At 43.4% G+C, this 14,750-nt stretch overlaps 1 protein-coding gene across 3 annotated transcripts; it reads left to right on the top strand.

Annotated features, from left to right (window-relative positions):
- The first annotated feature begins 2,127 nt into the window (after positions 1-2,127).
- Positions 2,128-13,391, top strand: LOC127019822 (A-kinase anchor protein 17B-like). 3 transcript variants are annotated; one of them, XM_050902051.1, is made up of 5 exons: positions 2,128-2,151; positions 5,843-5,967; positions 7,781-8,017; positions 9,305-10,823; positions 11,413-13,391. In XM_050902051.1, exons 3-5 carry the CDS (start codon positions 7,928-7,930, stop codon positions 11,547-11,549), a joined length of 1,746 nt encoding a protein of 581 aa, XP_050758008.1. In that variant the 5' UTR covers positions 2,128-2,151; positions 5,843-5,967; positions 7,781-7,927; the 3' UTR covers positions 11,550-13,391. The 3 variants fall into 3 exon arrangements, with proteins under 3 accessions (XP_050758008.1, XP_050758009.1, XP_050758010.1); XM_050902052.1 differs by lacking the exon at positions 2,128-2,151 and adding an exon at positions 3,474-3,552; XM_050902053.1 differs by lacking the exon at positions 2,128-2,151 and adding an exon at positions 3,598-3,623.
- The last annotated feature ends 1,359 nt before the right edge of the window (positions 13,392-14,750 follow it).

Raw genomic sequence — 14,750 nt, 5'->3', positions numbered from 1 at the left:
ACATGGTATTTACATATAATTTGCTTAATTACAGGTAAGAAACTGTTTTTTTTTCTGCAACCAGGAGGCACAGGATGAGTTTTTTACTTGTGTCAGTTAGTACCTCTGGTAGCAGAGGTGCCAAGATGTGACAATGTTGGGTTGGAACGTATTGTGCTTAAAAAGGAAGATAGCATTCTTATGCCAGTCACAAGCCTAAGAAAATTAAACTGAAAGCCTCAAAACCACTGCACTGGCGACAAGAAAATTATAGATATTTGTGGCAGAGTTTAACAGAGCTCAATATAAAAGAAAATTTAAACTCTATTCATTGTTTGTCACTTCATTATTACAAAATAATTGCCAATGAAATTAGAAAACGGAAATGTACTTTTTGTATAACCCCTCTCATAATAGGAAAAACAAAATATTAACAGCATTGTCTCCTAAATTAGTAGGTGTATATCTTCTTATCTCTTATTTCTGTACCCCACTCTCCGATCTTGAAAGAAATAGCTTTGTATGGCTACATTAAACTTTTTATTTACGAGTTAAAACATTAAAGTTTCTCAACTTATTGCATCTTTGGAAAAGCAGCAGGTACAGAGTAGATGAATATAATGACCCTGCAGCTGCAAACTGATCTCAAATTCCAGTTTGCCTGTTTGGGTTTGGAAAAATATATGTAGAAAGGAAAAAATCACGTAACTTAGAGACAGTGTCTTTGAAATTTAACCTTTTGTACCATCAAAACACAATTTTATCTTTTAAGATAAACACAAACATCAGTGTATAATAGACTCCTAGAAAACCTTCCTAATGCAGGGAGAACCAACAACTGTGGAGAAGGCACCTAGACCCAAAAAACATCTGTAGGTAAAGGTAGTATCTTTATCATATCAACTTGTATAGTAAGAAAACGCAGACATGCTTTTTGGCACACAAATTGTAACAGAAATACACTCCCACACTAAATATACCTGTAGCAATTGTTCTCAGGCTGTAATTGCATACATAGAAATTAGACCATCTGAGAAAAGGAGTGCTTGGCACACACCTCTGCCTGCAGCCCTAGCCTCGTGTGTGTCCTACAATCATCGACCATCGTAGTTACCTTCCACCGTCCCTACCACAAGGGAAGAAATAAGGTGTCTGTTTTTAAGAAAGGGGACAAAGGATATAAAACGTACCATGTTTTACAGTTGTGTTTGGAAGATCACAAGAGACAAAAAACCACTGAAAACTGAGGGAGTATGTGAATGAATGTCTGCCCTAAATTGCATTCCCTTGGGGACCTTAAAGTAAGAATAACCAAGTACTGGAAAGCGTGGATGGTACCTTCAACAGCGTGCTGGTGAGGCGCTGACACCCCTGGGAGCTGCTCTGCTGCAGGGAGCTGACTGCCATAGTCCTAAGAGACACAGGCACCGCGTTTCCACTAGTTAAACACATACAAGCTAGTACTACAATAGGGAAAAGCTGATACTAATCCTCACACACACATCACTCAGACAAAGCAGCGGTAGATGAGCTACCTTTGTTACAGGACAAAGAAAAACACGGTATTGCACCACACCCCTATAACTAGGCCTTCGCACTGCCTAAGCGAGGCAACTGCCGAGGAAGTAACTCTTCCTCTTTGTTTTTTTTTAAGACAACGCACATACACGATCACCACAGGCCGAAGACGCCCGGCAGCAGGCGGGCACCAGCCGAGCGCGGGCATGCAGGACGGCCACGGGCCGCTGCCGTGTGGGCCCTCAGGGGCGAAGAGCAGGGCGGGAAGCCGCCGGGCGGGAAGCCGCGGCCCGGACAGCCGCCGGCACCTCCTGGGGCTCGGCCCTGCCCCGCTTTGCGAATCGTTCCTCAAAAACACGCGTGAAATCCCCGAACACCACACAGCCACACCGCACCGCGCCGCCCTGTACCCGGGGTGTGTCCGCCACACAACGGCCCCGTGGGTGCAGCGTCCCCGCGGCCTGGGGTCGAGGCGAGCAGCCCGGCCCCTCCGCCGCAGGCAGCCCAGCTCCGGGAGGCGGGAGGAGCGGGCGGTGCCGGGCCGCGCCCCAGAGGCGGGTCCCCCCGCCGCTGCCCAGCGTGCGCCGCGCTCCGCCCCGGGGTGGCGGCGGGAGGGGCGCCCGGCGGCAGGCGGCTGCAGCGGCGGCCGGAGGGGTAAGGGGAGCCGGCCCGCTGCGGCCTGTGGGAGCGGGGCGCCGCCGGCGGAGGGCGTCCGCCGCTGCGGGAGGCGCTCCCGGGGCGGGGCCGGGCTGGGCGGCTGGGCTCGGTGCCCCGTTCCTTCGGGGGAAGCAGCGGCGGCTGCCGGGCGCCCCGCTGGCGGAGGGCGCTGGGGGCTCCGGCGCCAGGGAGCGGCCGCGGCGCGGCCCGTGTGGGGAAGGGGCCGCGGCCGGAGGGCTGCCGCTCCTCCCCTCCGTGCCGGCCGGGCCTGGCCCGCGCCCGCCGGGGCGCTGGGGGGTGGAGCGGTTCCCGGCAGCTCCGGTGAGGCTGCCCGGAGCCCGCCGCTCTGCCGGGACGGGCTGGAGGGTGTCGGGCTCGGCTCGGGCGGCGGCCGTGCCCCGGGCTCGGGCGGGCCGGCCCTCCTCTCCAGCTGCCGGGGCGGCGGCGGGCTCGGCCGGAGGAGTGTCGCCCCCTCGCCTGCTCCCCCGGCCCGCACGGTGGGCGCCGCAGGTCGCTGGGCCCGGGGGCTTTCCTGAGCCGGCTGGCGTGCGGCTGCAGAGGCGCTCCGGCAGCTCGGAGCAGGGCCCGGGGCTGGCAGGGGGCGGCTGCCCCGCACCCTCACCGGGGCTCGCAGCCGGGTGCAGCGCTGCCGGGGCAGGAGAGCGGGTCGGGCCCTGCCGCTGCCTCCGTCGCCGAGTTCCCGCTGAAACCGGCTCTCGGCCGCTGGCCGAGGGGCGGGCGCCAGGCTGGCGGTGGCCGGGCCCTGGCCGCGGGGCTCCTGTGGGCCGGCGGTGCGATAATCCGGCTTGGGGTGCCTGCTGATCCCGCTGGAGCTCGGGCACCTTGCCGCTGAGCAGAGGGACCGCGGCCTTGCAGCAGCTGCATCCATGGAGATGGCGTTGGCTTGCGGTTTTCTTTATCCCCACCTCAAAACACGCAGCATGAAGTAGTGACGCTAGGAGCGTTAGCTTCAAAACGCCCCTTTTATTGCGATATTTGTGTGAGCTGCAGCGTTTCTGATCATCTCTGCTCTTCACTTAATTTTGCGCAGAGCAAGCTGTATAAACTAGTCCCGTCTGTTGAAAATCTGTTTAAGCCTCTTGTTTAAACTTCTCCAAGTGATTCTTTCTGGTAAACACGTTTCCCTGCATGATAAACTCTTTCTGCTACTATGGATCAATACATGTGATTTGTCAGTTGGAACAGTTAAAACCTAAAGTTAAGATAACAGCTTATTAATATGTCAGCGTTGGTTCCAAAAGGTCATGCTGCTGAGCAGCAAGCCAGTGGGATCAGCCAATAAATAATTCTGTACTTTGTACACAGTTACATGATGAGAAATACATTTCTGATGCTTGAAGAGCTCCTGACTATGAAGAAGAGCGGGGAAGAGCAAGGGTAATGGTCTGCACTGGCAAACCACTATAGCTTGCTCGGCTCTATGAAGAGACACTTGGGCTTACTTTTAGGTGATTTATTGCAGTAGTAGGAATATAGTTGCAGCTATGATGGTGTAAGGATATAAGTGAAGAAAGATTTGCAAGGGCAGGATAATATTGGTTGGTTTAATAGAAGATGTACTTGCAAAATGGAACAAGCTTTTGGGTACAGCAGCTCTTCTTCAGGCTTGACTTTCATGTCTCTACAGGTTTTAACAGCAGTGTCCTGGATGTTTTAACCTGCTGCACCTCAAATTGTAGTGTGATGGAAAAAGTGTAGTTGATACTAGCATTATAGATAGCTTTAGGAAGCTCTTTATCTTAATGCACAGTGGGCAGAAAGGATTCTAGAGACTACTCACTTTTTCAGTTTTGTAGTAAGTACTTTGGGTGTATCCGCTTTGCTTATAGGAGATACTGAACATGTGTCTGTATATATACACGGCCGTATTCAGAGATTAATCCTGAGATATTCAGCCTTGCCTGACGAAGTTGTGGTTAATTCTGAGTGCATTTGGCAGCAGTTCCTTAACAGGAGCGATGCAGTGCTGCAGTCTGTGCTGTAGCTGCTGCTTCCAGAGATTCCTGTTTTGGTTTGTTTGGTTTTTTTTAATTACACTAGCTTTTCCTTCAGTACATATATGGGTTTTTTAATTCATCATTCTGAATAAAATGTAGTCATCCTCTTTTACCAGACAGCTTCTTGCTCTGCACTTGTCTTCCCCTGTAGATTCCTATATTGAAGGCAAACAGGCATTTTTCAAGTAATAGCTTTCAAGTATAGTTTTTAACCTGTGACAACCATCTTACAGACTTTTTTTCATGTTGCTTCAGTGGAAGCTTTTATGTGGCACTCCTGCAGTTCTCTGTGTATATGTATCTTTTTTTTCCCCCTTTCGTTTAGTCTGTATTTATGCTAAAATGATGGCTAAAAAGAAAGAAAAATATAGCATATGGACAGCATTAAAATATACTAACCTTTATTTCTTACTAGCTGCTGAGATTTTGTGGAAGAAACTGGCACAGATGGTGGTTTGCCAACTTCTGCTCTCTTTTTCCTTGAAGTTAGGCCTGAGAAGTCCTTGCTAACCAGAGGAAGCCTCTCTGTAAACTTTTTGGACACTTAAGCATGTGAAGGGAAAAAACCTTACGATTACCCTGTTTGTGCTGGGTATAGAGATACTGATACATGAAGTTCATGTATCTGAACTTAAGTCCTTTAATCAAAAAATGGCATTTTACTGTTTTGATTTCCTGAAAAATCAGTGTGGGTAAAGTAAAAGCTGTAAATATTTTCAGTGTGGTTGGCACTGAAATTGGGAGATGATCTCGGGAGCTGGCAAAACTCTTTGAAAGATACTTGGTTTCTTATTGTTAAGTGTGAAGTAGCTGCGGCAGCTGCCCTAATTTAGGTGGTTCTTGGCTAGTAAAGGGTACCCTTTCTTTTCTCTGTACCTTTTTGCTTAAGTATGTTGAGAGATGAGTCCATTTAAGTGCTATACTTAGTGTGGCATTATAAAAGAAGGCTTGCAATCTGTAAGCTTAATTTCAGCAGCCTAATAGCTTACCTCTGTAAGTACTTACTAGGGTGTACTCTGTTTCGGTATTTTTTTCCCAGCAGGTAATTTCTAAACTGTGACCCTAAAATATACCTCTGTGCTGGAAATAACACTTCATATTACTTATTTTTTCAGCGTAGATAGACCTTGATGGAATTTGCTTGAGTGTTTTCTTTTAATGTGCTCACATTCTTTTAATGAGCACATTAATGTGCTCACATTTAATCATTTGAAGCTGATTAAACGCCACACACATCAACAGAATTCATCAGTGTTTAAGCAAGCAAGCATTTGATCCAAAAGATGTTGCCCTAAGAGTCAATGAACTCTAGTTTTGGCAGAACTGCACGAATCCTGCAGCTAGGGATGCTCTGCTGAACATACTGAACTTTGAGTCCCCAGAAGAGCATGCCAGGAATGGGTTTGGGCAAAGATACGATGTCAGATTGTGAGCCCCTGATGTCACAGCAGGAGGAGACATTTGGGAGTGGGGCATTTGAGCTTGATTGACAACCCAGTGTGAACTTCAGAAGAGATGTTCTAGTGTGCCAGGGTAGAGAGACATTCTCATGAGTGTAATGGTATTTGGTAGTCATCTGGGGTCTCTCATTTGCTCAGCAGGTTGTCTGTTTTTGTATAAATACATGGCAAACTGGACTGCTAAGTCTGATTCTGCTTCTTCTGTGACAGGTGACTTTTGATACAACCAGACATTTTAGTGAAGCAGCCATAAGAAAGAGAAGCCTGGAAAGACTAAAGCTGCAAGAACAGGAGCACGTTCGAAAAAGGGGGAAAAAAAGAGAGGGGGTTGAAAGGTGAGAGTGTATTTTTAGAGAACGTCCCATTTTCTTGAGATTTGTTACACTATCTCAAACCGAGTAAAATCCAGGAAGAGTGGCTACTGTAAAAATCCAGGCTTTGAGGAAACAGGAGTCGGAGAACTTGAAGCAGTACGATGTAGTTTTTAATTTATGTGTTGCAGTCAGAAAGAAAAGCATCATGATAATTCTGTGTGTAAGGCATCAGATGGAGGGGTCTGGGTTATGAGAAAGGTTGGACTAGAGGCATCCTGAGATCCCTTTCAGATTGGATTATTCTAGGATTCTGTGGGCCTGGAGTGAAATCGGAGAGCTGTTGCTCTCAAATTGCTCTGAGGCTTGATTGCTTAAAATTCTGCATGTGGGCTTTTTGTATTGCTCTATGCTGCAACATCACAAATTGTGCCCTGAAGTAAAAATAATGTGACGTACATTTCTAGGTGTCTTCCAGTTGACTGGAAGGTCCAAAGCTGGAAATGAACACTTTGCTGTCTTTCCCTCTACCTCTTTTTACGTGTTATTTTTTCATTGTTGTTATCTTTAGGGCAGTGTTCTTAAATTTTGTATATGAGTAATAGTAGTATAGTGAAATTTTAATTCTGTAGATAATGTGTTTGGATGGCATCCTAAAGTGTCACTAGTAATTAATCGTGTTACACACCTTCATCTCTTAAAAAACCCCAACATGTAGAATGCGGAGCATAGAGACTCTAATGCTGGGTCTCTGAAAACGTTGCTATACTTCCATTGTTGATACCTTCTTATTCAAATACTTAAAAAAAAAATATTTTTAAACACTTACATGTGTGAACACTTTGTTTCTTCAGTTTTCTGTGACGTGTAATGTTGGTTGTTTAGTAGATCTGCTTTCTACAGGACAAAGTTTCCAAAAAGTAGTGATGGCTTGTCGTGGTTTAACCCCAGCTGGGAACTAAGCCCCACACAGCAGCTTACTCCCTCCCCCGCGGTGGGATGGGGTAGAGAATCGGAAGGATAAAAGTGAGAAAACTCGTGGGTTGAGATAAAAACAGTTTAACAGGTAAAGCAAAAGCCATGCATGCAAGCAAAGCAAAACAAGGAATTCATTCACCGCTTCCAATCAGCAGGCAGGTGCTCAGCCATCTCCAGGAAAGCAGGGCTCCATCATGCGTACGGTTACTTGGGAAGACAAATGCCATCACTCTGAACGTCCCCCCCTTCCTTCTTTTCCCCCCAGCTTTATATGCTGAGCATGACATCATATGGTATGGAATATCCCTTTGGTCAGTTGGGGTCAGCTGTCCTGGCTGTGTCGCCTCCCAGCTTCTTGTGCACCCCCAGTCTCCTCGCTGGTGGGGTGGGGTGAGGAGCAGAAAAGGCCTTGACTCTGTGTAAGCACTGCTCCGCAATAACGAAAACATCCTTGTATTAGTCTTGTGATATCTCTTAAATGGGACCCTCATACTAATCTGTAGGGGAGATTTGTTAACTTAAGAATTAGATCCAAATGATTAGTCTGGTTGTGTCCTTGGTGACAAACGATGATGTGACTCTGTCGTCTTGACAGTGCTTATAAAGAAAACCCTAGAATACAAACCATTTGAAGAAACAAAGAACTTTCTAAACGTGTGCATCGGTTGGATGCATGTCATCTGTGTGCCATGTTCTTTTAAACATGTTATTCTAACAAACAAGATTCCTTGTTAGCCACATGCGGATTCTTGGCGACTGGTTGCTTATTATTAGCTCTTCAAAACTTGCATCCAATTCCCCAGGACTCAAAATGTAAAACAAGTGTCATCTAAATTGTCCCATATTGATAATTACCTAGAAAAAGACGCGGTGATGAAAAGAAGTTCAAGAGAGAAAAAAGAAAGCTAAGCTCGAGAGGAGAGAAGAGAGGCAGATAGATGGAGATGAGAAACATCCCCCAAAGCAGCAGAAGGTACCAGCTGAAGAACAGCAGTGGCCAGAGAATATGCCTGAATGGGAAGAAAGGAAATCCCTGCTAGCTCAGAGAAGAGTGGAGTCTGTCAGACTGCTTACAGTGCTGTTAAACCGTGTGAAAGTAAGACTATTTTAAAACATATTTTAAATTTTGAAGGATATTTATTAGGATAATTATATTATTGAATAATTCACTAGACATTTGATGTCTCAATGCTATTCAGAAGAATGCCTTGGGACTGACCGAACACTGAGAAGGCCTGAGGTCTCAGTCTTGTGACAGTCTGCTCTCAGTCTTGCCGTGAGAGCAAAGGTAGTGCATTTCCACCCAGAAACTTTGCCTTTGATGCTTGTTCAAGGCCTTGTCATTACTGAGTAAAAATAGGGCTGGAAGGGCTGTATCAGCTCTGTTAGACTTGATCCAGCGTTGCAAACGAGGAGTTTCGGGGCGGGGATGCAAATGATGCTATCTCTGCTTGTTTTGGTCTCAGGTCTGCAAGTGACAGAACTAAATTGACACAGATTATTGCCAGTTGCATTTCTAGTAGCCTCTCTTTTGTGGCCAACGCTAAGCTATCAGTTTTGTTTCAGTTTGATTCAGCTAATGTCTTGAGAAAGTCAGCAGAGGAGTGATAAAAATTGGAGTGTTTTGCACACAGATGGAAGTTTGGAGGTTTCTTTTAGTGCTTTGGGCTATAAAAAAGTTCTAGATGAAAACAGGGGTTTTCATTTCTCAGGGGTGCTAACATGGCTTTGCTTCACTGTTTGCTAAGTAAAAATTTGCTTGCAGCTTTTAACAAGTGTATGTTTTCCCCAATCCTTAATGTTAAAGATTTCTAAAGGACTATAATTTACTAAGAGTTGAAGTCAGAGGCTACCCTTGTCGTTCTGTATGACTTTTAGGGCCCCATAACATCTGACATTGGCCACCTTAGTTATGAGCGTGATGTGTTAAATAAACTTCTATTTTCTTGGTTTCACCACTTGGAAAGCTTTAGATTGGTTGTATTTGGACCCATTTAAAACAATGTATAACAAAGCAATTTATTCTAAGTAAGATATTTGATCTACGAAAGTGTAGTAATTTTACTGTTGCCTGCAATACTAGTTGTTGTGATGCTGTCATCAAACAAAGAAGAAATATTTTCTTACGCAGTTGCAATGAAATAGATAGATGAATTGGTTGAAAGGACCACTTTCTTATTTAATTGAGAATGCAGCTTTCTGAGATGATGAAATATCTGTAGTTCTAACTTAGGAATAGTGAGATTGTACGATCGAGCTCTGAACTAAGCCAGACTTATCCCTCACCTGACTGTGGGACTGCTTGCTTATGAGTTTGCAGTTTAGCATTCTTTATAGTGCTCAATAAATGTACATAATCATTTTCCTGACTTTTTATTTGAAGGATTTTGCACAGTTGGCAAGTCAAAAAGCGGATCCTTCATTGGGCGTAAGGAAGGACGATTCCTTTTCTGAAACAGCATTAAAAGGCATACATCAGGAACTGATTAACTCCCATTATCATACGCACAAGGAGTTGAAACATAAGGAAGAGTTTAAGTGCCTGTTAACCCAAAAAGGTGGCAGCTTATGTGGTGAGGAAGGAGATGTGAGTAACTTCCATGCATCTACTTGTCATATAGTCAGGACGATTTTAAATGATCCCTGTACAGCCCCGAGTTCTGACGGACTGCCTGGCAGAGATGCGTACAACTCCTTTGGCCGTGGATCTTTGCTGATTACAGTTACGCAAGACTGCAGGGTCATCGAATCTCTCGATGGAAGGGACTACCCAACATTGAATGTAGTTCACACGCAGACAGTGTCTGATGAAGACGGTTGCAAAAAGCAAAAGGTTTATGAGACTGATGAATTCATCCATTATTTACTAAACTACTATCAGACACCAGGCTATGCACGTGTTTGCTTAGAGCCAAAAAACACTGTGAACAAGTCCTGGTGGAAGAGAGTGGTGTCTGATGATGATAGTGGATTTGACATCAGCTTGAGTAACAAACATGGTCAGCACTTCAGAGAAGTGAGTCCTGTGCAAAACCTCAACAAGAGAAATTGTAGTAGCAGTGATAATTATAGACTGGTGATCACTGTTGGGGAACTTGAGTCAACAGACACAGTGTTAGAAAACAAGGCCTATGAGGGTAGGCTTCCAAAAAAGTTGCAAGTGCAGAGGAATGACTCACTCACTGTTGATAACTTACCACATGCTGGACTGAATCATTCTTTGGATTGCACTGCTGTTACTCATGATAAGGAATTCAAACAAGAAGATGGTAGCGATGAAGGTACCGTACTATACAAAACATGTAGATCTGCTTGCAGATTGAAGGATTTGTTGGAAGAGATCAGTGATTCTGAGTACTTTAGAGAGGCATGTAGCGGCTCAATGAAGAGAACAGAAAGAAGGTGTGAAGAAACTTACAGCAATTGTAATAAAGGGTGCTTGCCTGCAAAAGCCGGGGAAAGAAAATTACTGGTTTACCTTAAAAATGTAACTCTGGAAGGTCAAGAGAAGGAAAGCAGCAAATGTAGCTTCTGTTCCAATTCTGTCCATGAGAGCTTGGCAAGGCAGTGTGAACATAAGCTTAAAAAGTCATGCAAGAGGTCTAGTAGTAAATTAAGACATGAAGGACAGAAAAGTGAGAGACAATCCAGGGAAGAGGAGAGAAATGCTTGCAAAATGAAGAAAAAGCGAAAAAAGCTTTCTTCTAATCTTTTATCTGATGAATGTGGCTTTTCAGAGACGGACAGTTGCATGCAGCTGGAGTCGCTCAGAAAGATACAAAGAAAATGTAAGAAAATGTTCCACAAAAAAGTGAAATTCAAGACACTTCACACCGCCATGGCAGCACCAGATGTTACCCCTCGTGATGGCTCACCGCTTCAGGAGACCCTCCAGAGGACAGGTGAGAAAGAGGGACACCAGAACTAAGGTGACTGAATTTGACAGGTCTCTGGCAGGTGAGGTTAGTTGCCACAGTTCTTACAGTGATGAATGGTAAGTGTTTTTAAAGAGTTTTAAAAAGTATAAACATGGTGTAAAAAAAGAGTGCGACTTCTCTGCAGTGAAAGGTTTGTTCAGTTTAGGTGAGAAACACTATGCACAGCTACAGTTGAAGGGTAGTATTTGTCTACTTAACTGGATAGCAAAGTATCTGTCGTGGGCATTAGCAGATAGGTGGTTATTCTGTTAATAACAACATGCATGCTAACAACTCAACATGCTTTAGACAACTAAAATGTTGTTAGGCAACTCAGTATGTGGTACATCTGGGTGGGAAGTACTGTCTGAAGTTAGTGAGTTTATATATAGATAGTCATCTGATCTCCATACAGGATTGCTACGTTTCTGGCTATTGTTACTCACAGCTCTTTCACAATTTACTATGCTTTCAGTTTGTTGGCGGATACCTTACAGCTACCTCCCCATACCCTTTCCCTCCCTGCCCCCCAACAAACTAATTTCAAGTAACTTTTTTGTATACTTATCTACAGGAGATGAGAGGAAATTAATGTTGAGAAGAGAGATGGATGCAGATGTCAGAGGATGCCCTCTATTTCCTCTTGAGATAATTCAGACAAACCCCTGCTCAGATACTTTCTGTGGAGCAGAGCCCAGAAGAGGATGCTGAACAGCTACTATATAATGGCTCTTAAGTTTTTATATAGAAGTGGGAGAAGAAAGCCCTTTGACCATTAAAAGGTATATGAAATACTGGGGTTTTTTTTGCTTAGGTAATTCCTTCGGTTAGAATATCTAACTGGTGTAGTGAGCCACAAAACCGGAATCTGTGTTTGCCTCTTGGATAACAGAGGACCAAAACTTTCCCCAGGGACAGACAAACTTTCATGGACCAGTTGCTAAGAATTTGAAAGGATACAGATTGAGATCTCGAAGGGTTATACTCTGATTAAATGTAGGGAACCATGTAAATATCAAAGTTACAGTATTTAGTAATAACGAGTCATTGGAAAAAAAACATAGCTATGTAAATCCTAGAGCAAGCATATGAAGTGCCTCCTCAATCAGATTGTTTAAATGATGGGACTGGACATGGTGTGGGGGACACTTACACTCAATTGTGGAAAGTAATAGATTTCCAAATAGGAAAAAAATCCCGTCTTCTGTAAAACCCACACTGGAAAAATGCTTGTTTTCTATTCGCAGTTCTAGAGGTGTTTCTGAAAACTAGCTCGTCTTTGGGAGGAAGGATTTCACTGAACTTGTGCTAGACATAGTGCTTCCAGGAATCTGAATGATTGTCTAAGCAAAGCTCTGAATGTTAGATAGTGAAAGGGCAATGCTTGTCAGCGTGCTGACAGTCCCCACATATGTGCAGGTTGAAAATTTCTTCACAAGATTTTGAAGGCACATGTAGTGAGATAGCTATTTAGTATGAGTTTGCTTACAAATAATTTCCAGAGGAATTGTGAAATGTTGTCAGACTTGTGCTGCATGTAGGTAAAAATGTGAAAACGCAGTCTAGGAGCTTGAGTTATATCCATATTTATTCAGCTGGCTATATTTAGAATACAGCCACAATTGCTTTTGGACAAAGTCCCTTAGCAAGATGTAGAGGACCAGTTCGACTAAGTTCAATACACTGATTATTTCAGCTTTCATTTTAGTATGCTTTATTTATTACATGTCAATATACGAAGTTAATGTGATAATGTTGCCTTCATTACATAGAATCTTAACCATGTTTGTAACTTCTGCTCTAATAAATAGTAATTAAAAAAAAAATTAAATTGTAATTGTTCATGGTAGATAGGTTTTCCCCCAGTGTTCAATACTGGCGATTCCTACAGGCTTCTAAGCCGGGTTTTATCAGTCTTCTCTGTTCACGTGTTCAGATGTTGAGTGCCTTTTCAGGGTCATGAATGACAAATGGTTGCTACTCAAAGTACTGTTAATCTATTACTTTTATCTAAAAAGATCTTATTTTCTTGACAGAAATATTTTCTGACTATTTTGGAGAACATTTATGCCCCTCTTAAGTCTACTTTTTAGTATTTTATACAGTTACAATGAAGATCAACTATTGTATTTGTTGACCGTGTAAAATGTTTCAGTTGCACTGATATGACATACCAAGGGTGTTTTTTCTCTATGCAATATTTGCAGATTAAAGATGACAAAACTTCCCCCTCTGTCAATCTATAGACAGTTCTGTGTCCATAAGTGCCCATTTCCCATGAGACAGGCCTTTCGATTACAGGTGAGGAAGTATTTCTTTTTGTTAATCTGGGGGAGCAGGAACTAAAGATTTCCTTTGGTGTAAATTTCCGGTGTTTTATCAACATGTTGTCACAATATTCAATAACAAATAAATACACCAGTTCTGTAATCGCTTCTTGCGTTCACCTATATTGATTGAAACTGATAAAGTAAATCCTCTATCTCCAAGTCCTCATTCCGTGTAAAACACTGTTAGTAAATAAAATATGCGTGCACTTTAAAATGTGAGACACCATTGTAATCTTCATACTGAAACAGAACTTTTGTGTTCCTTATTTGTTTACAGGTGGCATTATTTAGAACCTGTTTTCAGGTGTTCTGATATTAATTCCTTACTTTTCCTATTGACACACTTAATTTGAGCCCCATCCTTTCATACGCTGGACTGTTCAGTATAATTTTGTTTATTATCCTGAAGGCTAATCTTTAAAGATACATACAAGTTTGCTTTAAAACTGTTAAAATACATAGCTTTGTAGATTAAATTTCAATAGTTATAGGAATAAATGTCACATCTCAAGGATGAAAGTTACAGAATGTTTAGACAATTAGAATATTTAATAGGTGAAAAGATGCATTAAAAGCAGCATTTATATAGTTCAGCAACGGAAATGTGTAACATTGCTGGCGTAATTTCACAGCTTTCAGTTTGAGCCTGGTGTGTGCTGTCGTACTCAGCTGGCATTTCAAGAGGTGGTTTTTTTTTTATGGAAATGCTGTTTACTCTGACATGTATGAAGTAGGGCCCTGAGACTGTAGATCTTGCAATCAAATTTGACTTCCCGTACAGAACTAAGTAAAATGCCTCCTAATAGAGTTAGTGAGACTAGAAGTTGTCTCAGGGGAGCTGGCTGAACTAAGCTTTGTTATCAGAAATACACGGCCAGTTGGTTGTACCTCGTGCTGAATGCTGAAGTCAAAATCCTACAGGCTGTTTTTAAATCAGAAATACACAATGCCCGTTATTACATCAGTCCATCTACTTGAAATACAAGAATACAGCAACTATGATATAAAGCCCTTTCTTCTTAATCCGGAGATTCCAGGCAATGTGTAGAAACGCCTCACCTTTTGTGAAACCCGTTACATAACTCTCGACATAAGTATTCATTACTGAGCTTTTTTGTTTAACTGAAAGAGCATGAAGTAAGGGCTGATAAAGGTGATTAAGAGCGGGTAGAGTCCAGCTAAAAGAACATCTGAATTTTACAAAGCTGTTGACAGTATGCCAGAACTGGTTGGAAATGAGATGCTACTCAATTGTTTTGATTTGTCCTAGAGCTCCTCAGGTATGCCTTTGTGACACACACAAGTAACGGGTGTTTGGACACTTCAGATGAGGGAGATTGCTGACAGTCTCTGCTCTTAGTTGGTCATCGTGTCCTGCTTGGTTAACGTACAGTCTGATAAGCTACCCGGCACAGTTGTTTTTGCTTAGTCATTGCAGCCAGTCACTGTTGAAGGAAGGGATCAAGTTGCCGTGAACAGAGAGTAAAAAAGAAGCTAAACCCCATGCATTTTCTCCAGCACTTTAGAAGAAAATAGCATCCGTGCCTGCTGCTTCATGAAACCACTGCTTTTGTGACTCACT

This window comes from Gymnogyps californianus, chromosome 9 (assembly GCF_018139145.2).
Source record: "Gymnogyps californianus isolate 813 chromosome 9, ASM1813914v2, whole genome shotgun sequence".
NCBI classification, from domain to species: Eukaryota; Metazoa; Chordata; class Aves; order Accipitriformes; family Cathartidae; genus Gymnogyps; species Gymnogyps californianus.
This window is presented reverse-complemented; position numbering and strand designations above follow the sequence as displayed.